We start from the raw sequence: 25105 nt of genomic DNA on the forward strand, positions 1-25105 counted from the left end.
TATGAGCATGCAAAAGCAGATGGGATGTTTGAAGTGGAAAGTGCTGGGGAAAAAGAGAAGGCTCTGGTAAGCAGCCTGCTGGGAGCAGTCCCTGGAATAAAGTGTGCCTGCAACAGGGCACAAGTTAAACTCAGGAGGAACCAGTTCATAGAATCAAAAAGCAAATTTAGGATTGAACCAGTTACTTGCTCACCTAGAGAGCAGCAGGTGGGAAAGAACACTGGGGTTCCTGATTATTATCAAGCATGCCATGCTCTCTGCAGGGCTACATTCACAACTGTGCTTTAACTCTCACAGTGAGAGCTGCTGAATGTGACACTGAAGACATGTGGCGTAAGAATGATGCATTTCATTCACAATCACTGAAAAGGAATGAAAATAAATGGTCAGCTCCTGCCCCAGGTCACCAGTTGTCCTTTGCAGTCTTTAATACATTGTGTGCTGCTTGACTTGCTTATAATTACGCTCAGAAAAGGAATAAAGCAACAAAATTTCCCAATGATAAAATTAGTGATGGTAGCAAACTGTGATAAACTGGAGCAACACATGGAAGATTGATTAGAAAAAAGTGGCAAATGCAATTCAGCACAAACAAATAAATTATACACATGGATATAAATAATCATAGTTTCCACATATGAAAAAATAATATCTAAGCTTATCAGTCTACTAAAGAGCGAGATCCTGCAGTTACCATAGATGATGCAATGAAAACAGCTCAACATTCAGATCAACTTAAAAAAGCAAGTCAAATATTAGGAAGTACTAGAAAAGGAATAAACAAGAAAGTAATCAAACAGACTAGTACTTAGGTGCATGGCTAAAGTTGTGTGCAGTTTTGGTTCCCTTCTCAGAAAATAATATGTGACACCCAGAAAAGTTTCAAAGAACAGTAAATACAGAAGCTATTCCATGCTTTTGGTCACTCAAATGCTAAAGCATTTCAGCTTAGAAGACGAAATTTAAAGGTGTCTTACATATCTGCAGAAACACGGCATGACAGATAAAAGTTTACAGTGCAAAGGACATCAAACTAGTGACTCTCAGGCTCAAAATGAACAAGTGGCAATTCTTTATGCAACAGACATGAATTGATAGAGGCAGCTGTTATTCAGGAAGCATATATAGTCCAAAGGAAACCAGACAACTACTGGAAAAAATAGCATTGAAAATTACTAAATAGACAAACCATATGATGTTCAGGAAAGCCTGGAATAGAAGACATTTAGAATCCAGGAGAACACAGAAGAAAAGCAACCAAACACATTTGCATTGTTCTTATCCTTCCTGAGGCAGCTGCCTTTGACTACAAAAGAAGCTATTGTGTTAGAAAAAACAACTTTTGTCAGGGCCTGTATAGATATTCCTATGTTTATCTTCTTCAGAGTTCCAAGAGCATGTAAGGAAGGAGCACAGAGGAAAAGCACGTGCTGTTTGCTCAGCTTCTTGGTTAAATGTAGTGGAAGGTGATGTGTGTTACAAATGCAGCCAAGACTTCTCAGCCATCACTGCCAAGCCTCAGCACTCATGTTCATATAATGGGGATGCTATTAAAGTGATAGACTTACCTTGCACACCCAATATTTCCAGTATGAAGCTTCCTACTAGAGAGATTTTCTTTTTTATTTCTCACCGGGAAGAAAAAAAATACTTTTTGTATTTGTTGTGGATGGTGTCCCAAACAAAAAGCAGTCAGGAGTTCTCTTACACCACATTAAGAAACAAGAAGTTACATTAAGTACTTGAAGTACTAAATTAGTACCCTTTAGTGCATTAAGTAACCAATGTTACCATTTAGTTCCATGTAATAATGAAAATAATGCACTTTTAGTTTTACAGACATCAAATTGGGGGCTTGAATGTCAAAGACATGCCCTTCTTCTGGAATTCTGCAAGACAAATGGTCTACCACAACATGTCCAAATGCATAAAAGGTGTAAGCTTACCAATGGTAAATGGTAGATGCAATTTACTGGACAGTTCAAGAATTATGTATAATTTTATAAATTATGTATAAATTGTCATTGCAGTTGTAAGCTGGTTTTAAGTATTTCAAGGACATTGAACCCAAACCAAAATCAAGTTAGAAAAAACCCTGGAAATACATAAAACGAATCAATAGAATGACATTCAAGGGAAGTCATCAGACTTCCTGTATTACCCAAAGATTTGGCTGTAGAGAAAAGGAAATGCAGCAGAAGCATATATTCTAATAAAGTTTCATTATTATTTTGGGTACATTTGCAATAGTTTACAGAAAATTTTCAGAGTTTAAGTTGCACAAGGGAAATCTCACAGACAAATCTCACAGAGATGTGACTCCTGAGACCAGCGAGAATGCTCCCCAAGTCTTGTCTCATTTTTGACATGTAGTACTGAGTCTAGAGCAAATTAAGTAAGTGAGCTAATTGCTCATTTATGCTGATCTGACCTGGACTTTTCAGGATATTTTACTGAATTTTCAGATTTCTAAAATAAATTTCATTGTTGATACCTTTTCATACAGTCAATATTCAGGTTATGAACATTTAAAGCCCTTTGTAAATTGTTGCTATGAATGTGCAAAATGAAACCATTTAAAAATTCCCCAGTTTGGTTATTTACAGCATCTTCCCAGAATGATGTTTTGGCCAGGCTAACTGGAAATAAAGGCAAGTGATTCAGTGCAATATAAATATTTTTCTATTCCCTTTGTCAGCAATATGAAGTATTTAGCTTTCTTGATTGCTTTTTGCAGCACTATGATCCAGAGTGTGTATGATGTAAGCTCTTCAAGTAAAAAGAACTTTTTATCTCTGCACAAATATAACTTTTGGCTCAACTAAGATTCCAGGTTCATTTCCAAATGTGCTTTGCCCTGTTAACCCTGCAGGTTGCTTTAGATCCCATTAGTGCTACACTTTGAAAACAGCATAAAAAAAAATCAAATGCCTTTAAAAAAACCACAAAAACACAGCAGCAGATGAACAACACACAAGAAACCATCTTCTTACAAAGTAGAATTCCTGGGTGCAGAGATACTTACTGGACATTAAAAGTTGTTTTGGCATCAGTGAAGGTTTCCAGTGCTAAATGAGAAGACATTCCTGTACCAAGCAGCTATTTAAGACTTACTGATATTCATCAACCAAACCAGATGCTTCTCATGTATGCACTATTGTACTGCAGTAACAATACAGCCTTAATATTTTTAGATCCTACAGTCAGAACAGGTGTAACAAATGTAGCATCTGCCCTCTGTGAAACATTCCATGCCATCTAGAATTTAAATTTACATACATACCTATATGGATAGCTGAAGAACATCTGTTATCTAAGTTAAACACTTTTCCCAGCAATTTGAATTGAAATCAAAAGCACAATTCATTACCTACATTATTTAAAAAATGCTTTATTTATTATTTTCAGTTTGAGACTTAAGTTACTGCCCTTGCTCTAAAATAAAGTCACTATGGGTTTCATTCCTATCTGGACCATAAAGCAAGACTAAAATTGCACATGTAGCTTTTCATCAAAGCAAAAGATAAAACCCATGATATACTACCACTTCCAAAGGATGCATTAACAAAACTGTACTCATTCTAACAAGGCTTGTTGGTACACACTAGTAAATTCAACAAATGTACAATATCGGGCGTGATTTTAAATGTACAGGATGCCAAAGAAAGCAATTGCACTACATTCACAAACAGTTCACAAAAATACCAATAATATTACTGGTGTACTTTTTAAAAACTTTTCAAAGCTATTATATACACCATTCTTGTGAAAAGTATTACAGAAATGTTCTGAAACCTTCACATACACTTATTCAATTTTTTTTTCTTAATACTGGCAATCTTCAGAGCTCCTGGTAAGCTTAACTTGGCATTCTTCTCTTAACTTGGCATTCTTCTCATGCAGAGATTTTCTCCCATGTCAGCCTGTCATATTTTCAGCAGCCTAGAAGCAGAAAAACAATTATCTCAAGTCACCAAAAGATACATCATGTAGATTAAATTTAATATTTCCTTGTAACTTTTTTCAATTACCTAGAGAACTTAGGGGGTCTAAAAAAAAAAAAAAAAGCTGCTTAGGAATTTTTTTTCTAATGAACGCTACTTTTTCCTAACAAATAATGTTCTCAGCTGCCATCACCCCTTACTAGAAGAGCCACTGTTGTTTGCTTGTCTTACATCCTGTATCTGAGCAGCTTTTATCTTGTACATTTCACCCTAATACTTCCAAGAATGGCTCAAATGCACAACTACAGTTACCTCTGGAGTTTACTTCATATAATTTATGGTAATTATTACCTCACCCATATAGATTAGTTATTGACACAAAACTCAGAAGAACGACACTAATCATGACTGCATAAATCACACTACCAATTATTTGATTAACAATATTAGTATTTTTATCACTGAATAACTACAGTCAACAAAGCACAGTTATTGAAGAATGACTGGTAGATTTTATACCAGTTATGGGACAAACAGGCAAAGGAGAGCAACAGGAATGGGAAACCAGTGAAAGCAATGGAAGAAGTAAAACAGCCCTCAATTATTTGCATACACAGTTAAATGCATATGTAAGACACATTTAAGCATAGACACAAATACAAAATACGCGTGAGCATAGAAAAATGTTAAGTTAAAAATAAAGTCTGCAATCTTCCAGAACAGAAGCAAGATATAGGTTTCCCCTTTCACCTGTCAGAAATAGCCAAATATAAGATGCAGTAGTAAAAAATCCTGTCTGTGATGTTTAGGTAGACAGCAAAGAATAAAAATCCTTTAAAATGCAAGTGAGGTTTTTTTAACCATCTACTAGTTAAGCAGGTAAATACACATATATGAAAAGCCCTGTATATAAACACATCATGAAATTCCCACTTTCTGGTCTTTGGAAAGGCTCAAAACACAGGCTAAGGAGGTAAAAACAATATATTAAGATGATGTTAACAAGCTGCATGTACCTGTTTACAAGTACTGCTGCAAACTCCTAAATCTGACGTTTTACTAACGAGGTGATACTCGTTAAAGGAGAAATCTATTTGTGATATTGTGCAGGTAAGGGGACAAATGGTGACTATAATAAAAATTTGTGAGTTTTGGTTGTAGTCTTTTTCTTCAGAAGTGTTAGTTTAATTATTTTATTTCTACAAAACAGGTTATTTGTAACATTTCTTGTTTCAAGTCCAGTTGTATTCATTGCCTCCTCTATTGAACAGCTATTTTCCTTGATTTAAAAATGAGCCATATCAAAGTACAATTTACAAACTGAAGTGTAGCAAGTTACATGTGCATCTGACTCTTAAAAACAAATGTGTAAGCTTTTTAAAGTAGAGCATTACCTTCAGAGCTTCTGTAGCCTTGCGCAGCTCTTTAATAACAGACGACAGGGCTTCTGGATTTATCCCTTGTTCACAAAGCCGCACGCAAATAGACAACGTCTCCATGTCCAAGCCAGTGTTTAATATTCTTGAAATCTCAAACAGAACTGCAACAGAAACAAAATGAAAGCACTTTAGTTCCTACAGACTATGAAATTTCAATGATCAAGACTGTTCTTCATCAACATTTAGATTCTACAGCACTTCTACAGTGTGAACATGGCAGATGTCCGTTGCTGTTTGCAACAATATTTATGTTCAACCTTCTTAAGCTAAAAGCTACAGCTTCTAACATAAACATCATGCTTCCCTGGTTCAGGAAATTTAATACTGGACAACGGGTTTTGAAAAATTAAAAAAAAACCCTGAAAAATTCAATAATTAACATGCCTGTCAATTAGGTAAAAGGCAGGCTATAAGAACACACTGTGCTTTTGGACTCCAGGCACTGATGAAGTCCTTTCTAATCTTTAGGTGTTGAGGCAGTGTCTTTGGCAGAGAGATGGAGCAGTTTCTCCACAACAATCCTGATCTCTTAAGAACTTTGCAGACAGCAACTGCTAAATATCTGTATCCATCCTAAATAAAAGATATACATAGTTACACAGGAAATGTGGGCTCCTAAATCTGAAGATTAGTGCACTTTCCATATCTATTCTCAAAAGCCTTACTTTGTCTTTAAACCTGCCTGTTGTCCCTCCTGTCTAAATCATTCCTGCAGAAGTGGAAAGAGTGAAGTTGTCAAGTACAGTTACCAGAACTGAGATTCTTTGTCCTTCCCAAAGAAGTCATGCTCTATCTGCACAAAATGGTTTTACCCAATTGCAGCATCATAGTGATCCTGCTAGTCCTGCCTTGCCTCCAGCAGCAAGTCAGAGCATGAAGATCAGTGGCTGAAATGCTAATTTTTACACCAGCTCAACTCATGAAGGTCTGTACTAAAAAATCCTTTTGCAACAGCAGCTGTAACTTCAAGAGAAGGGAAGATGCTGAGAAAATAAATTCACAGCACTATCTCTTGAACATTCTCCCTAGCCTCTACTCCCTCATTAGGGCATTTTCAGAGAAAGGCTCCACATTTAACAACCCTCAACAGACTGCCGGGCTGCTTTCCACCCTGCATATAAGCTTTTAGTACAGGCATTTTGTGGAATTCCAGAGTCTCACACTACACTGAGAAACAACTCCAAAACATGCCAGTTTTGATTCCTCACAGTCAGGCTGAAAGTGAGCACCCCAGCTTCACCCCCCGCTCACATTTCTCACGGCTGATCTATCTCCAACGCAGTTCCCAGTACCCTTCTCTCACATTCCCCATCCCACAACAGTACCTGAGGTCGAGGTTTGTTTTTATTTTTTTTTCCATATCAGAACCCATTTTAGTTCTACACCACTGACTGCTGTCCTCAAAGTTTTCACACAATATTGTAGTTTGGCCTGTTTTGAGGGCTTTTTTTTTTGCTGCCGCCGACACCGGCCCAGGGCCGCTCCCTCCTCTCTCTCTCTCAGGTCATTTACATCAACCGTTACACACAGCGAGAAACAACAGCAAATATATATGTATATACACACACATATATAAATATATACAGACGCTAAAAAAACCCTAGTATTCTACGCTAGATACCTAGCTAAATTTAAAAAAGAAACAAAACCATGAAAAGGAAAAGCCACGTCAGGTCCAAAGACATTCGCTCGGCGGGGCTTGAGCTGTTTCACGAAGTAAAACACAACCTGCCACACGCTGCATCTCGGGGCAGCCGCAGCCCGCGCCCCTTCCCCCAAGAGAGGCGCCCGTGCGCGCGGCCCACGCGGGGCCAGGCGCTGCCCCTCCCTCGCGTCCCGCCCGTGGCTGTCCCGCACCGTCCATGGTCTCCCTCACGGCGTTCAGGCTGGCGGCGTTGCTCGCCATGGCGACCCCGCCGCGCCCGGAACCGGAACGCCGCGCGCACGCCCGGGCCCGCCAGCCCCACGTGACGGCCCGGCGCAGCGCGAGCGCGGGCGGGGCGGGCTTTCTTTGAATTCGTGCGGCGGCGGCTCTGCCGATTGGCCCGTTCGAGACAGGGGCAGCCCTGCCATTGGCCCGACCGTGCACACCGCGCTCCGTGATTGGCCAGAGCCCGAAAAAGAAGGCGGGGCTGGTTAAAGGGCCGCCCGGCGCGGCGGGGCGGGAGCGGCGCGGCGGCGGCCGGATAACGGCGCAGGTGGCTGTGCCCGCATCCTCGGCACTCCCGGCACTCCCGGCTCACCCGGCATCGCCTCCTCGGCGGCGGGGCTTGGGAGAGCGGTGAGAGGCTCGGCGCGTTGGCACCGTCCCGGGGAGAAGCGTGAGGAGGGGCTCAGCGGGGCTGCCTGCCCCGGGGGTCCCGTTCCCGTCGCGGCCGGGCCCGGGAGGCGCCTCCTGCCGGAGCCCCGCAAGGCCCGGGGCTGCCCCGGCCCGTTGAGGCGGAGGGCGGGCGGTTTTAGCGCCCGGGACCCGCCCGGGCCGTTATTGCTGCCCCGGCCGCTGGGGCTGCTCGGCCACTTCTGGTGTTAGCTGGGGTGTTTTTGTTTGTTTGTCTTTGGGTTTTTGCCTTGTGTGCTTGTTGTTCTGCCCTTGTTGCGCTGTTTGCTTGGCTTTTCTTAACCCCTCCTTTCATGTTCTTTCTTAACTCGTTTTCGTAGTTTCTGTTTGCTTGCAGTCGTTCGTACCAGCCTTATTTGTCAACTTTATGCCATTAGGTCCAACCCATAGCTAGCTTCGTTTTTGAAATGTTGCTGGTGCCTTAAAATGATTAATTCTCTCTGCCCAAAGCCTTCAGGGTGGCCCTAAAATGTCAAAAAATGTGATTTCGATTAGTTATTCCTAATTTTGCTCTCCCTGTTTTTCAGTTATAGCTTAGTGTTATGGGTGATACAGAAGAAGCTAAAATGCAGATAACGCCAGAAACTCCAGGACGAGTCGCAATCCTGAACCCTTTTGAAAGTCCCAGCGATTATTACACTCTTCAGGAGCAGATTGTTTCCAGTCCTTCAATCTTTAAGTCAACGAAATCCTCATCTGTAAGATCTAGTCGTTAGTTGTGTAACTATGCAGATGTAGTGCTAATATTTTCAAATGCATTAAAAGGAGTATTTTGTTTAGTGGACTTCAGCATATGTACCAAGCTAAAGAACTTTGGTGGCATTTGGAGTTCCTTCTCTTCACAGAACTGTTCTGCTTTTAAATACTGATATTGCCACTTAGTCTTCCACCCTGCCTAAATTTATTTTGTCTTTAGGTATTAGTGATTGAGTGCTAAAACCAGTAGAAAGTAGATAAAGACTAGTTGTTAGATGTGGTACTTTGGTCCTACTTACAGTGCAGAAAACCAGTTTCTACTTAGATGCTGAGTAGGCTGGTTGCAAAAAAAAACTTATGCAAATTGCACTGATGTTGTGAGCTGTTTGTGTACTCAAGTCAATGATTTTGTGTATCTGTGACTGGTTTTTTCATTGCAAATTACATACTAGTTTGCAGTTGAAATTATTTTCTGAGAAGCAGTAGAGGTGAATCTACTAATGAAACTAAAAAGACTCACTTGGTAGATAATTCTCCAAATATATTTGAACAGTACTTTGTTAAATAAAGGCATGAAGCTTCTTATTTCTGAATTGGATTTTGTTGTGCCCTGTGTATGGCATTTATGAGAGAAGTGTTGCAGGATGTGCAGGCATTTGCAGCTCTGGTCTTAGAAATGGGAAGTGAAAGGAAGACTGCTCTATTATTTGGATAACTTGGGTTAGGATACTGAGTTTCTGTGGAACCGCAGTTTGGACTGAAGAAGCAATTTAAGTTCATCCCAAGTTATGTATCTTTAGTAGACCTGTCTGTAGGAATTGAGAAGAAACTGACACCTTGGTTTGTGAGTACCAGCTGTAATCTTCCACTTCAATATTGCTACCAGCAGGATAAGAAGCCTGACTGACTTACTTTATTTTAGAGTAGATCATTTAAATAGGAACACTTTTGATTGCTTTTGACAGAAACTATATGGAAGCTGTGATTGGATTGTTCCATTGAGATTTGTCCTGTGGTTTTATTTTTATCTCTTTAGAATAGCAAGCATTAAGATGCCTGTTTCTTTCTGTAGACACCAGGAAAATTCAGATGGTCTATTGATCAGCTTGCTCTAATAAATCCTGTGGAAATAGACTCGGAAGACATTCGACGTCAAGGAATGTATTTGAGCCGTGCTAGGTAACTTACAATTTATTTTTATGCAGCTAACTTAGCTTTAATACTAGTACACTTGTTCTTATGCTTTATTAACATTTCAGCATAGCATTAAAGACTTTTTATTAAAATCTTTTAGGACAATTTTTTATGTTATATGGATATAATTTTTAGATGAAGCTACCTCTGTGTTGCTTCCTTTTAGTGTTAAGGGCTGCTGATTCACTCTGATTGCAGTTTGGAAGACAGCCAGATAAAAGCAGCTAGTGGAAGCAAGAAAATGTCTTGCCAGTGATCATTACCAGGCTCCATCTAATGCTCCTTGTTACAACACAGTTTATCTTCTCAGAGTGCTCCACAGTGAGGCTTCTTTGGCCCCTGGGGCTCCTGCAGAAGGGCAGATGTGCTGGGGAAACTAGCTGGGGAAGCCCCAGCAGTCTCTTTCAAAGGTCCAGATTAATGTGAAGGAGGGGGCTCCAGTGCTAGTTACTTGAAGTAGTTTGGGAACCTTACCTCAACTTTTTTTCCCTTCTCTGAAAATAACTTGCATGAGGAGAATGGGTGGGTAAAAAAGTCTTGGTATTTGGAACTTATCTTGAGGAATAATTTTACATGCAACTGGTAGAGAGTGCCAGGTGAAAGTAGCCAGGGAAAACCTTAATGGTGAACCCTGTAGACTCTCCTGAACATTTCTCAGATACAAACTTGCAGAAAGAACTGCTCCTGAAGGCATGAAGCAATGCAGGAATAGAGTAATGAACCTGTCCTGTCTAGACCAGGTTGCTCAGTCACATCCACCTCGATCTTGAATGTTTCCAGGGATGGGTCTTCTACCACCTCTCCAAGCAACCTGTTCCAGTGTTTCAACACCTTCATCATAAAAACTTACTGGTTTTAGTGTCTGACTGAACCTACAGCTCTCTTTTTGAATAATAAGACCTGTAGGACTATTGCTGTCCCCAGCTGTATCTGAATCACCAGGTCTTAATGTTTCCTGTCCTTCCTCTAGCAGCCAGTAGGTTTCAGACTAATGCTTTTTATATGTTTTAAGGCCTTAAGCCTAATGTTTTTAGGGAGTTAATTAGATTGTTTCTGGGACCTTACTCAGACAAGCTAGCTTTAATGGAGATGACTTGGGTGACAGTTCCAGTGATGATGAGTGACATGGCCTATAGATCTAAACTTGCATTGTCTCAGTGGGTCCTTTCAGCCTGTCCCAATGTTTCATAATCACTGTGGTTCATTTTTTTTTTAACAATCTGCTGTGACTAGAAAGAGGCTAGTTTGTGTATGTGTAGATTTGCTGTGTCCAGTGCATGCATATGCATGAATCCACAGGGATTGCATGCTTGTTTTTTGGTATAATAATCTGCAAGAGCCTTCATAGATCTGTCACTTTAGCATCATCTAGGCAGATGTTACTGAAGGCGGCATGTCCAAACATTGCAGATATATTTGAAGTCTGATAGGCATAAAAAAGAGAGCTGGGAGAGTTTATGTATTTGTCACATTTATATGTGCTTGTGTATCTAATAATATCTTGTTATCTGACTGATTTCTAAAATTATTCAAGGGTAATTCAGGTATATGAACTGTGAATGAAAATATTAGGTGGTTCAGCTAAGAAAATGATGAATGTTTATAAGCTTCAAAAAATTTTACAGTAAATTACACTGTAGTAACTGAGAGTCAGGCTTGAAGGTGACCGTTTGAGGAAATAGAAATATAGAATCTCACACATCATGAAGTAACTACAATATTTTTTTACAAACTAAGTTAAAAGCTGCCCAAGGAAACATAGTCATTGTTAGAAACTGAAACTGAAGAAGCTGTGGCAGACTGGGTATTTGACTAGAGAGAACTCTGTGCTAGGAAAGTGGGCTGTGTCAGGAATTTGAGTGTGCAAATTCCTGGAGTGTTTCCAGTTGCCCTTTAATTCCTTACAGCTCTGTTTTTTAGTCTGCTTGGTTTTATCATGCAAGTCTAATCTCATGTGAATTTTAATAGTAAAATACATTCATATGAAATTATTTTGAAAGATCAAAGTTATGATTGAGTTTTGGTGGTCCAGACTGGCTGAGTAAACAGACTATTTGCTGTTATGTACTTTTAAATGGTACAAATATTTTTCAAATCAACTGAATTGAGAAGTACGTTTGTATTTCTAAATTTATGTATGAGATCATTGCATGTAAGAATAAAAAAATCATAAGATTGAGGGTTTAGTGCAATTTAATTTATTAAGTTACTCTTAAATCTATAAATTTATTATATGTCTGGACTTTACATATTTTCCTTATGTGATGGTTTTGATAATTGAGTTGTTTTTCATTTGTTACTTAGAATTGATAAGGAGACAGAAGACAGAAGGCAAAAAGCTATTGAGGAGGTAATAAAACTTCATGCTATCAAATACTGATTTGTCTACAGAAAAGATTCATGTCTTTTACAGGATTTCAAAACCCAGAATCCTACTATATTTCAGTAAGAAAGTAATTTTGCACCCTCATCCCTTGCAGTTGTAGCTGGGGATGCTGGGAATCCACACACTCCTTTTCTTCCCCTCTTCTTTCAGAACACATGTAGGTCAAAACAAGAGATTTTTTCTTTTGTTTTTCTTGGCTAGTGGTAATGTGGCTGTAATATAACTCTTACTAACTTCAGGTTAGAAACAACAATTGAGAATTTGGGGGTTTATGGTAACAGTTGGAGTGATACTGCATTTTTTGAAATATTGGAGAATTTGTGTGGGTTTTTTTTTTTTTTTTCATTCTTCCAAAGTCTGCTTTGTTGGATGGAAGACTTTATCTGGTAACTTGTATTTTCCCATCCAGTTTTCATTTTGTTTTTCACTATTCATTTGGCTAGCAGAGAAGGAAAAATGAAATGTTAAAAATATTCTCTACAGAAATCTCCAATGTTGTTTTCAATTAAAAAATAAGTCTCTGATAGGCAGGTCTATCAGTTTCTGTCTCTACAAACAAAAAATGTTTTATATTTCCATAAAAGAGCTGTGTAGTTGACCTGCAGCTAAGATGCTGTGTTCTAAATGTTCATTAAAAGGGGTGTTTCCTCTTTGTGAGTTATAACCTAATGGATTATACAGCTGAACAGCTTGAAACCCTGTCTCTGATAAAAGTTATACCTTTAATAGCTGCATGTTTCAAGCCAAGTTTTTTTCATTTACTTTTTTCATTTACTTTTTTCATTTACTTTTTTCATTTACTTTTTTCATTTACTTTTTTCATTTACTTTTTTCATTTACTTTGCATTTTTTTGAGAACCAGATTTGCCGTGTGTTTCTTGAAGCTTTGTAATAATGTTTGTCTCCTCAGCATCAGGGTATTTCTCAGTGCAGCTGTGATGGTTGACAGTTTCTGGTTCACAGAAAAAGACCAGTACTCAAAAGTGTTTTACCACTAACCAGTTTAGCCAAATACACTGACACTAATAATGTTGCCAAAAAGCCTTGGTTTATTGCTTTTACTGTTACTGCAGTGTCTGTCACTTCTGTGAAATGCTCAATTGTCAAAATAAAACATAACAAACTGAAAATTTAAAACTAATTATTTTTAAACTCCTATACTAGAAGCATGGTAGTGACAATTCAATTTTTAAAAGGAGTAATTACTGTTAAGTGAAACTTGTGTGTAGTTTTCACTCTGCAAACTTGAAAGATCTGAGGTGCTATGGGTCATAAAGAGCAGAGGGGTCTTCAAATCAAATTGTTTTTTCTTTAACCTCTTTGGGCCTACAATAATGGAATGTTCTACATTTTCTTTTCTTGTTCAGGGTACTAGTCTAAATTTAAAGTTGAAAATTTTAAAAAGTGCTGAGATGGTTTGTTTTTATTCTACTCCAGTTTTTCACAAAAAAACTCATCGTTCCTTCTCCTTGGACTGAACATGAAGGCAAACAAGTTTCTCAGTTTAATTCAACTAAATGTAAGTTGCTAAGTTGCTTTTTTGTGTCCACCCAATATAATATAGCTTTTGGAAAATTTATCAAGCATATTTTTTTTTTTCAACCTCAATTTAAATGTTAAGAACCAAGGACAAAATATGGTGCAACTGATTGATTTTCAGCTGTTGTTGCCAAGTGCTTTCTTTGTTTAAAAATTATTTATTAATTGAAAGTATTGTATGATTTTCCTTTTTGATATTCTTGGTCTTTGTTCTTATTTTTCTCTCCATTAATAATCTGTCTGCAAGCATTTTAATTTACACACATAACTTTGTATCTGTGACTATCAACTGTGTTGATACCAGTAATAGCCAAGTCTTCTACTTCACTTTTTTCTTCAGATACTTGCATGTCCTCTTATTCCACCTGCTTTCCTCACCATAAAGCATATTTGAAATAGAATTCTGTATTCTTTTATTAGCAGCATAAATTCCTGTTGTCATCCTGCTAGCTCACTGCCACTAGTGGTGGTGAGTTTTCTAAAATTTTTTCATTTATGCCCCTGTTAGGTTTTGTTCGTTATGCTTTTATTGAAGTTTATGTATAACCAGCAGAATACAAAACAAATTGATTACAAGATGGAAAAATGTGAGCTATAAAGTACTGTTTGCATGCCCTGTTGTTTGATATGAAAGTCTTAAGTGAGTGGAGACTCTTAGAAGATTTGGAAAAGGTTAAGCTGTTAAATTCTTTATCAAGGAAATGCAGCTTGGTGATAGTTCTTTAATTGTCAGTTGTAATGTGGTCACTTTAAGGGCAGAGAACATAAGGCATAATCTGAAATCTGCTAAAGTGAATGGAAAAAGAAAATAGCCCAATGTGTTCTTCAGCTGCATAAAAAAAGTTGAAGTTTATCTTCACTTTTCTCCAGTCCAGACTGAATGATTTTCTGGAAATGTGCTTTACTTGAACACAGCCTGTTTGGCTAAGCATAAGCTAATTTGTTTTAAATCTGTATCATGTAGACACAGGAGGAGACAAAGTTTTGGGCAATGTTGATGCTACCTCACTAAGCTTTTTTTGAATAGAACGATGCTGAAATTCTCTTGATGGCTATAATGGTAATTTTTCTCAGTATTCCTTTCTAATCTCTTCCAAACATTGATGCAAACATTTTGTTTGGTTGTATTATGTATTTTGACTTAATGTTGCTACATTTCAGAACTATGTGCAGTTCATGTTTAAATTTAAGTTCTATGTTTTCCAGCCATAGATATAGATAACATTTCCCCGATTGGAAGACAGCTGAGCTTGCAGCCTGGGAAAAGTAATGGTGAGTAAAAGGCAATGCCTAAAATTACAGGCTTTCTCTGAACAAAAATAATGCATTTTTGAGGGATATTTAATTTCAAAAGGAAGTTATTTGTTTGTTAGTGTTACTGTAGAAATAGTTTTTCGTGAACTGTATGGTTCTGTTACTTTTAATATCCATTCTCATAGGAATTTAATTCTATTTTACTCCCTTGTATTTTTTCAAGTAAAAAAATAAGTCCCCTATAGACTGTGGAGTGCATTTTTTCCAACTCAGTGTCTACTTTTTCTGGATTAAAAAGTGAATGTGAGCTTCAGATTTATAAGTAAATTACAGTTTTGAAAAACCTTTAGTATGCTGGATTGCTTTGGGTTAGAGAATCATGATTATTTTCTATGCCAAATAAATATCAGAAATCCTAATACTGTATCATTTTAGATAAATAGTTACTGTTTTTCCCCAGGTATTTTGTTTTTTCTGCAACTTCATTTTGAATCCTTCCTTTCTTCAGAGACCTCTCTTCTCAGTTAACATAAAAGCCTGTAGAGAGGAATACCTAAAACTCTTGGGTTTTTATCTCTAAGCCTAATGTACTGCTTGCAGTGTTGTCAAATCAGAATTGTACTTTAATTAACACTTTTCCTTATTGCAACTGTAATTTAAATACCTCAATTGCAGTGCAATTTGAAAGTGAATTTTTGTTTCTACAGCTTTAGCAAAAGGTCACTGTAAGCTAATTTTGTTGGTTTTATTTATTGCAGCTGCCTGTCAGACAGTACTGTCCTTGCCAGTGGATTTTAATTTAGAGAAAATACTAGGTATGTCATGTATGTCATGTAATACCTAAATTTAATTATGAATGTCTAAATAGAAAACTTGGTTTTGTAATGCTGGCTGGGTTTGTCTTGTGAAATACTGAAAACTACATGTATGAATGAAAGTTTTATGTATTCTAAGTAGGCAGTTACTTCATGACTGGAAATTGTTCTGCCTGCAGGTGGTTGAGGGGAGACCTCAGTGCCGTCTACAGTTTCCTCATGAGGGGAAGAGGAGGGCCAGGCATTGGTCACTTTTCTCTGGTCACCACTGACAGGAGCTGTGGGAATGGTCTGAAGTTGTGTCAGGGGCAGTTTAGGTTGAATATCAGGGGTGGTTGGGCACAGGAACAGCTCCCCAGGGGAGTGGTCACAGCCCCAGCCTGACAGAGTTAAAGAAGCATTTGCCAATGCTCTCAGGGACATGGCGGGACCCTTGGGAGGTCCTGTGCAGGGTCAGGAGTTGGACTTCAATGATCCCTGTGTGTCCCTTCCAACTCAGGATGCTCTACGATTCTGGAGAGCCTGTGCCTCTCCCAAACACACAAACAGAGCAGTAATTTGTCTTACCAGAGCTGTTTGTACAGATGCCAGCCAGGAGTCTCAAAGCTCAACCTTGCCTTGAGTAAAGCTGAGCTGTAACTCTGGCTTTACTGTACCTGAAACTGTGGTGGGTACTAGAAGTTGTGTGGTGGCAAAAAAGCCATGACTGCAGAGTGAGGAGGCAGGAGTCCAAATTAACTGTCTGATTATTGGTGCTGCATCAAGCAATTGCTGCCACCTTCTCAGGCAAGGGGGCTGGAAGGGGCTGATCTTGCAGCTCATGGGTAGAAACAGTGGGTACAGCCAGCTCAGAGCATTTTGGCTGCATGTTCCTATCCCAGTGCTGAAATTCAGAACCATGACTGGGTGGGCCAGCAAAACATATTTATTGCCTTTGTTTTTTTGTCCTAACAAATGCTTCCATCAATACATAGTTTGGGAGTTGATGAAAAATTTCTCCTACAGGGAATATCCAACTAGAATAGAACAAGAGAAAAAAAACCTAAAGTAATCTGGTAGACCTGAGCATAATTTAATGGGTCTTAGTTTATGCCTTCCTACTGTAAACAGCTAACTACTTGTACTTTTTTTAAGTCTAATCTGGTTTGCCTCTGGGTGTATCATGAAGACCATCAAAGCATATGGGATACCTGAAAAAGAGTCTAGGTTTGCTTGGGTAGTAAAATAATCCCTGTTTGACAGCTCAGATGTGAGGAATAATACAGTCTGGAGAAAGATCAATAAGTATATAGAAGCCAATGTTTTTATTTTTTTAGGTTCAGACTTAAGTATTGAGGGATGATAGGGACAAGTGGAACTACCCTTAGTAGATAGAGGTGACTTTTTGTAGTGATGACAAGCAGTCCTTTGGGATAGGTGCCTAAACAGATTAATTAGTTGCTGTATTGGTAAATTAGATTAAATGTTTTAATTTAATTAGATTAAATGTTTTAATTCCTGTAATGGAATGTATTTTTTTTCTACATTCGTATTGGAAACAATTTTTCCCCCACATTTCCAGGTGAATATTTTAGAACTGATGAATTTGCAGATCAGTCTCAGGAAAATCTGAGCTCTTCATCACTCAGAAGAAAGCTGTTTTTAGAAGAGAATGGGAATGTATCTGCATGTTTGTCCCCTTCTTTGCATAGTCCATGTGGTAGTCAGCCACTTGGAGTGCTTTGTTCCATAGAATTATCTCCAGCTCGGTGCAGAAGCCCCCTGGACACATCTAGTTCAGTAAGTAGCCTGTCTTGTAGGCTGGGTCAGATGTACTTTATGAGAGAGTAGGAGTAGATGTACTTTATGAGAGAGTAGGAGTTAGACTAAAACTTGTTTGTTTTTTTTTTCCAAATTCTGAAAAAAAAATGTGAACAAAAGTCCTGAAAGAATATATTACTGACTTTTTATTATTTCAAATTATTTCGTTATGCTGCTCTTCTTTTGTATTGGGAATTATGTTTTAATTTTGTTATGAAAAGGGAGTAGGAATTAAAACATACAAAAGACTTGCTGAAAGCATGTTAAAACCTTTTTTTTGCCCGTAAAATGTGTCTGCAAAAAGTCGTGTTTAAATCCATGAATTGCTGCCTACAATAACAGTTGATATGAACATGTGATATAATTAAATTTCCTTTAAATCTCATAAGCTCATTTATAGTGAAAGAAATGACTTGTGGATCTTTGAAGTGCAGTGCTAAATATGCCTTTTTCTTTCCCATTGGCTAGAGTTTTCAGATAATTAGACATTTATTAGAATACAGAACAAAATGTCCATTTTTTTAATTAAACAAGATGAACCTTATCCCCATGTGGACATAGCTGAAATGGTTTAGGTGATTTTCATCTGTGGGGTGGTTTGAAGTGTGTGGAAAAAGCCTACCTACACTAGGATAGTGTAGCTTAAAAAAATAAAAAGGTTACCTAGTAAAGAATTCCTACAATATAATTCTAGGGCCAGAAGTGATGGGTGGATGAGGGAGTGGGTTTTGGTCTGGGGTTTTTTTGTTGTTGTTGTTTGGTTGGAGGGTTTTTTTGGTTTTTGTTTTTTTGTTTAGTTGCATGATAGTCTTAAGTAAGGTCATTCTCTTTGCTTAAAGAGAAACACTTTTGTATCTACTGCTGAATTAAGTAGATTGGATTACATTAAAATATAAATAATGACTGACTTTTATCTGCAGTAATACGAGTAAGAAATTTAGATTAAACACTTGACTAGATACATAGATAGCATTAATTCTCTATTTACATTTCTCATAGTTCTTAAGTATAGAGGATAAAATACTCCTAGCTGGTATTAGGTGACAGTTTGTGTCCATTGCTCTTTTCCCCTGTGTGGAGGCATAAGGTCCAGGTGAAGAGCTGCGATTGGAATATTTAAGCTAAACTAGAGATTGTCATTGTAAAGGATTAGTCCTTTCCAGTGCTGCCATATTAAGCACATTTGAGTTAGAACAATTTTATATATACATGTTAGCCATAGTTTTCATTATGAAAATAATACTCTGTGGATTTGATGATTTTTTTAATTTATTTTTTCCCCTTTGTCCTTTGTGAAGGGTCAGTTTTCATCAAGTCCTATTCAGGGAGGAGCAAGAGCTTACAGTCTAGGAAGTATAACCAGTCCCCCATTTTCAGAGGGGTCTCCTGCACGTAATGCTTCTCCTGCTTTTTCACCAATTGCTTTTCACATACGAAAAACACCACTCTCAGGTATGGTTTAATTGTATATGTATTACTCTATCTTGAGTAATAGATTTTTACTATAATACTTCTAAATTCTTACTGGAATGTTTTTCCTTTGGAGAGGCGTTTCTGTGCTTGGGTGACCAGCAGTCTCCTGTATAACACATCTGCTGTTCAGCAGTGGAATATGTGAAACAATGAAATCTATATGCTTGCAACTCATCAACTAGGGCAAATATTTCAGAAGAAGGCACTGAGACCCAATAAGAATCAAGAAAAGATAAAAGGGTTAATTTAATCTATTGTAGGAGGGGTTTTAAAACCACATGCTTGAATTTAGTCAGGTTACAATTCTGATTTGGCCCGGACTGAAGCATTTTAATATCAATGGGCAAAGAATGTTTAGCTTGAGCTTTCAAATCATGCCTTCATGAAGATTATTTGAAATGAAATGACTAATGAAGAAATCACAAACACTTTGTCCTCATTGCTATCTAGGAAATGTCACTGTTTCTTGCTGTGTCTGTACCTGGTAAGGCTTAATGCCTTGTTTATACATGATTTGTACAGGTTTGGCATGATTACACATATTTATACATAACTTTTACACCTTTTGATTAATGGTATTTTACACCATTATATATGGATGTTGCACAGGTGTTTTCTCACTTGTTTGATCTTAAACTTCATTGCTGCCAAAAGCTTTAAATGCCTATAGATTGTGTATTGACATTTGTTTAGGAAAAAATGAATGGGGGACTATAATGGACTATACTAAACCAGCCTTCACCCATTTCCCTTTGAATACTGTATAGTAATGATATTTAAAAATACAAACTCTCCAATACAGCAAATGATGTCATAGAAAAGAAATTTGGTGGGATAAAAACTTGTCTTTACCATGTACCATGGTAAAATGTATGTATAGGTGAAGGGTTTGGTTTTGGGTTTGCTTGTTTGGTTGGGTTGGGAGGCAACAGTCAGTGAAATACTCTGTAGTTGGCTATAAATTATTCAGTGGACTGCAGGGCCTTGAGAATGATGAGTTTTTTCTATCAGATATCAGGTGAAGTTAAACTTTGCTCATTTTTTTCAGACCAAAGAAAATTTACATTTCGTTCTCCAGATATTCCTTCTTCCTCAAGTAGGATGACACCCCCAAGTACAAGAAGTCCTTACATAGATGGTTGTTCTCCAATTAAAAATTGCTCTCCTATGAGACTTGGAGCCTGTAGAGGAACTGCCCAATATCAGACTTCTGTCATTAGAATACCAATTGCAGTTGAGAATCATGAGGATGAGGAGGACAAGGAAAACGCTTCTCCAGCAGAAGCTCGCTTCCCAGAAATGGATAATGGAACAAAGGTACATCAGGAAGACAGTGATACTTTTGGACACGGTACACATCTCGTGGTGGCAACTGTGTCCATTGCACCAGATCACTCAGAAGGTTGTCATCAAAGGTTGTCATCATTCCAGGACATAGAAGGCTTAAAGGAAAATAATACTGTGGACATGGCTGATGCAGCTGAAGTGTTGGAGGAAAACACTTGGATGAAAGAAACAACAGGCAGTAGCAATACACCAATGACCAGCTTTATGACAGGCATTACTTTCAGTATTGAAAGCTCTCGCATGTGCATGTCACCTCTTGCAGAAAGCAGCGCAATTCCTTGTGACAACAGTAGTATTCAGGTAAAAATACAGTTCTTGGTTCCTCTGTAAAACTGAGCTCAACATAACTTGGAATACGTATACTAATCTGGAAGTAATTGTTATTTTCTCTTATTGGATATGGCATCCAGGCAGTATTGTGACTTTTGCCCCTTCCCTTCATCCCCTCTTTGGGTGGAGTTAGCAACACAAAAATAATTACTATGCTATGTACATTAATATATTTAACTTGATCCAAACTCATGCTGTTAACAATTTGCTTTTGTTATTAACTGGTCATAGTTGGTTTGTTGGATTAAGTTCAGTTAAACAAATGCAAATCATACCAGGTGTATGAGGGATTTATTTGTGTTAAATGACTACATTTTTCAAGCCCAGCTTTCTGATTTCAGGTGGACAGTGGTTACAATACACAGACTTGTGGAAACAGCATTATGGATACTGCAGGGGCTGAAAACAGTTGCAAAGAAAATGATGTGAACACTATTGTGTTTCAGAATAAATCTCAGCTGCTTAGAACAAAGGTAGGATTTGTGGTTAAAAAGTGATAGGCTTCCCCTCTAAAGCATCCCATTTTATTTGGTTTCAGGGAGCCTGAGGGGAGAAACTGTCAGATGATAATAAAGATGTTAATGTAGTGTTGGTTCAGAGACAATATTGAATAAATGCAGGACAAATGTCTTAAACTGGCAAAAAAAAAAGTTTCATGATAAAAGCAAAGGCTTTGGAGGAAACTGAGGTATATGCATGAATAGTAGTAGTGATGCTGTTCGTGACTGTTGTAGTCAGTCTATAATTTTTTTTCTTTTGTTCTTGCTGCTTCATTTATTGCAAAGTTTTAAGCTTGTGCCTGTGGAGAAGGACATTTCTGGAGAAAAATTGTCTGCTGCTAATTTTTGTAAACTTAGTGTTGAGTCCTAGACCATACCTGGCATGCTGACTTAGTGGGAAACTTTCTGCATGGGTACAGTCTTTTTACAAGCCCTTTGAGGACCTATCTGAAAAACACATTACAAATGATAATACATGTCTAGCAAAGCTCCCAACCTCTTAATCCTGTGACTGATAGGAAGGAGTTCTACTTCTTCCAGAGACTTGGAAGCAAGGCTAATTTCTTTGGAGAAGAGAGCAAAGATCGTCTCTTCTCAGAAATTAGGGTCACATGATGCTACAAACTTAGTAGTTTATGGTCTGCTATGTCTTGAAAGCCCTTCAAGGGGAGCCAGTACTGACCATTAGTACCAGATTATAGAAAAACCTCAAGTGAACCCATTCAGCCCTGACTTCACTTCTGGATGTGACATGCTAAAAGCCACTTCTCTGCCAAGGGGAAGTGCTGACTGATGGTATCTTACAGACCACTGATATCAAATTTCAAACTGTTCATTTAAGACCAGGACAAATGCACCCTTACAAGAACAATAGATATTTTGTCATTATCTTCTAAAAATACTCATTTAAGTTCCTGCCCCAGTCACTCTGTTGGACATGGATTTTATGTGTGCATGTACCTGCCACAATCACTTGTCTGGTATCAAACCCATCCTAGAGGGACTTGCCAATGTCACACAGCTGCCTTTTCCCACTCTTAGTCCTTCAACTTCTGGGTCCTGACTAAGCCAAATTTTGCTGTTTAGATTAGGAGTAAAGTGTGAAGGCATTAAGGGCTTCATTCAGATCTTACAACTGAGAACCCCAGGGAATGAAAAGAAAAAAGCACAGACATTGCTGGCTGAAAGATTCAAGTCAGGCTCATTCAGACATTCATGTGAGCCCTTGAAATGAGGTAGTTCTTGCAGACAGCATGTTTCAAATGTCTGTGTAGAGAAAATATCTTACTTCATTTTTTTCTCATTTCAGAAGGGTAGAGTTGGTACTTAAGTACTTACTATACTTGAAATTTGCAGTTTGTTATCTTGGATCTTGTTTCTTTTGGAGAATTTCTGTTAAAATTGTTTTAAAACTAACTTTTTCTTATTCACCTAGGAGTGTTCTGTTTTAAGCCATAAGGACAATCAGTTGCTGAGAACAAAATCTCCAGAGAAGCAATCCTGTTTTCAAAAAGCCAAAACACATAGCACAGTATTTGGTCAAAATGCAACTTGCAACATTTCTGCTTGGAATCATAACAATGAAAATCAAGTTCAGGGATTTCACAAAAGTGGTATGTAGTTTTCTGATGGAGAACTTAATCTGTGGTTTCTAATAAATTTTATACGTATGACCTCAATTACCTGGATTATATATACTATTTTGCTTTTCTAATGCAAATGTAATAAACTGTTCGATATATATTAAGGAAGTTTTTAAATAATGTGGGATTTTTCAGGTCTTTTTGAGAATTTATTAGTGTTATTAAGTGATCCTTTTTGAAAATTAAAGTGTCTAGATTTGGTGCCGAGAAACAACAGGTTTTTTTTCAGAATTTTATTCCTTCTGTGACTAGGGTGGATTCTATGAGCAGCCTAAGATAACTTGCATAGGAACCAGTATAACTTGAGAATCACTTACATTTTAAGATTTGTCCCTCCTAAAGGCATGGAGGGACATTCTTTGTGGGAAAGAAAAGTGGAAGGGGTATTGTTCTGGTTTTGGATTGCTTTTCTCCAACCACATATATTGTGTGGCTTCAAAAATACTACCACTAGTACCAAGAGTAAGTCACTGGACAGATGTGAACTGCTGGGGTGTAATGAGAGCAAATGTCAAGTTTGGTTCTCTTAAAAATATAAAATGAGCTTTATGTCAAAATAAGCTGTTTAGTAATTCTCTAAACAGCTTTTTCCTTGGTTTGACAGAAATTTGTGATGTTAGTTGGGTTTAAGTAAAATGTATTATTGGTTACCTTAAAATTAAAAGCTAGTGTTGTGGCTTTGGTAATTGTTTTAGTATTAAACTTGATCAACTGACACTACTAGTGTCTCTGAAGAACAACTGTGTCCAAATTGATGCTCTGGTACTCTTTGGAAGGAACCTAAGAAGGTGCAATAACATTCATTGGCCTCAGAATTATCACTAAGAAAATGGTGCAGCCTTTCTTAATTCCTAGTATTATTATGTTGCTTACAGAAATTACCAAAATTATTAGATAAATCCTTAAAAAATAATTAACTTTTGCATGCCATTTATTACCAAACGTATTAATACAAGCAAACCTTTGATCCTTTCAAGAAAACCATCAGTTAATTAAAATGATGGATTGAAGCGGGGGTCAGAAGCTCAGAACTCCCTTTGTATTATCAAATCAGACTTAGTTGAATTTGCTTGTATTTATTTAAAAGAACATTCTGGAATTTATAAATGTGAATAGGGGGAAAATATCCATATGGTAATCTTGTGGCCCTAGTGACCAAGAGGGAAAGAAGAGATAAGGGATACACTGATATTTCTGGGCTCTGTTTATGTAGAGCTCTGGTAAACTTCATTAGATTAATGTAAATGAAGTCCATTTTAACAAGTGTTCCAGGTGAAGCAGTCATCATCTCTTTTCATGGCAAGGATGTCCCAGGATACTGGATGGAAGTTGTGCTTTCTGTCCTATTCCACAACCCACAGAAAAGCTTGTACCAAAGCGACAGACAGTGGCTGATGAGCAGCTATTGGCACACTGGGCCTGAAACCTATTGGTCAAATATGGTCAGATCTAAATTGGAAGGAAAGACAGCATTTAAAAAAAAAATCTCAAAAGGGGAGGTGTGAACAGAATGTCTTGGCATTAAAATCAGTGTGTTAGACCTGAGAGTTATGTCTTGTTTGACTAGAACAGTTCTTGAAATACTTCCATTAATAATTTCCTAGTGAAGGCTTTCTGAAAATTGCATTTAAGAAAAAGGGAAACGTCTGTCCACATCACTTGATTGTAGGTCTCACATTGCAAAAATAAATACAAAAAAGTTTACTTTAGAAATCTAATGAGCAAACACGATGTGTATTATTTTTACTTCTGTAAAAGTACACAAGTATTTAATCACTCTTTCTGTAATGCATATGGGATTGACAGTAATGGAATCTGGCGTCCTGTATTAGCTGTTCCATTGTCCTCACACAGTGCTCCACTAGAAGCTGGAAATACACTGAATTGGTAGCTGTTAAGGAATGAATTTTGTTAAAAGTAGGAGATGAACTCAGACTTCTGGAAAACAAATTTTATAGAATAGGGCCTTCAAAATGTTCTTAGCTTTAGCTTCTGAGCTTTGTCACTCAAAAGCAGATAAAATTTTGTCTGAGATTTAAGTTTCGTATGACCTTGTGTCATTTCTGTTTTTCGTGATAATTTTAACAACGATCAATTGAAAGGACTACAGAGAGGATTTATTTTTTCAATTGTGATTACTAAAACAGTAATGTAAATTTAATGAACATTAAGCAGGGTAGCCCAAATTATGATGTGTTTCTGAATTTTTCTGAGTTACATGTATAACTTAAGATTAGGTTTTACTTTGTTAAAAAGTTTTTAAATTATTTTCACAATATGTTAAATGATTGGAGGCTTCTGAAGTATTCACAAATAAAAAAGCAATCCCTTAAGTATTTAATTTTAACCTGTATTAGTATTTTCTTAAAGCTAAGAAAAGAGAGTAGAAATGGGTGAATGTGAGAAG

General features: G+C 37.6%; 2 protein-coding genes across 2 annotated transcripts; one reads left to right on the plus strand and one right to left on the minus strand.

Moving 5' to 3' along the window:
• Positions 1 to 3878: 3878 nt before the first annotated feature.
• MZT1 (mitotic spindle organizing protein 1) lies at positions 3879 to 7349 on the minus strand. The gene is made up of 3 exons (XM_054271771.1): positions 7241 to 7349; positions 5339 to 5484; positions 3879 to 3942 (listed from the first exon to the last, which is right to left on the minus strand). Exons 1-3 carry the CDS (start codon positions 7287 to 7289, stop codon positions 3919 to 3921), a joined length of 219 nt encoding a protein of 72 aa, XP_054127746.1. The 5' UTR covers positions 7290 to 7349; the 3' UTR covers positions 3879 to 3918.
• Positions 7350 to 7619: 270 nt separating this feature from the next.
• On the plus strand, positions 7620 to 23024 carry BORA (BORA aurora kinase A activator). Its single transcript, XM_054271841.1, has 12 exons — positions 7620 to 7664; positions 8249 to 8419; positions 9490 to 9596; positions 11916 to 11961; positions 13435 to 13516; positions 14743 to 14808; positions 15549 to 15605; positions 17167 to 17384; positions 18704 to 18857; positions 19927 to 20525; positions 20897 to 21028; positions 22491 to 23024. Exons 2-12 carry the CDS (start codon positions 8264 to 8266, stop codon positions 22674 to 22676), a joined length of 1803 nt encoding a protein of 600 aa, XP_054127816.1. The 5' UTR covers positions 7620 to 7664; positions 8249 to 8263; the 3' UTR covers positions 22677 to 23024.
• Positions 23025 to 25105: the final 2081 nt, after the last annotated feature.

This window comes from Melozone crissalis, unplaced genomic scaffold (assembly GCF_028551555.1).
Source record: "Melozone crissalis strain CALT ecotype California unplaced genomic scaffold, PUWL_Pcris_2 ptg000013l_1, whole genome shotgun sequence".
Lineage (NCBI taxonomy): Eukaryota > Metazoa > Chordata > Aves > Passeriformes > Passerellidae > Melozone > Melozone crissalis.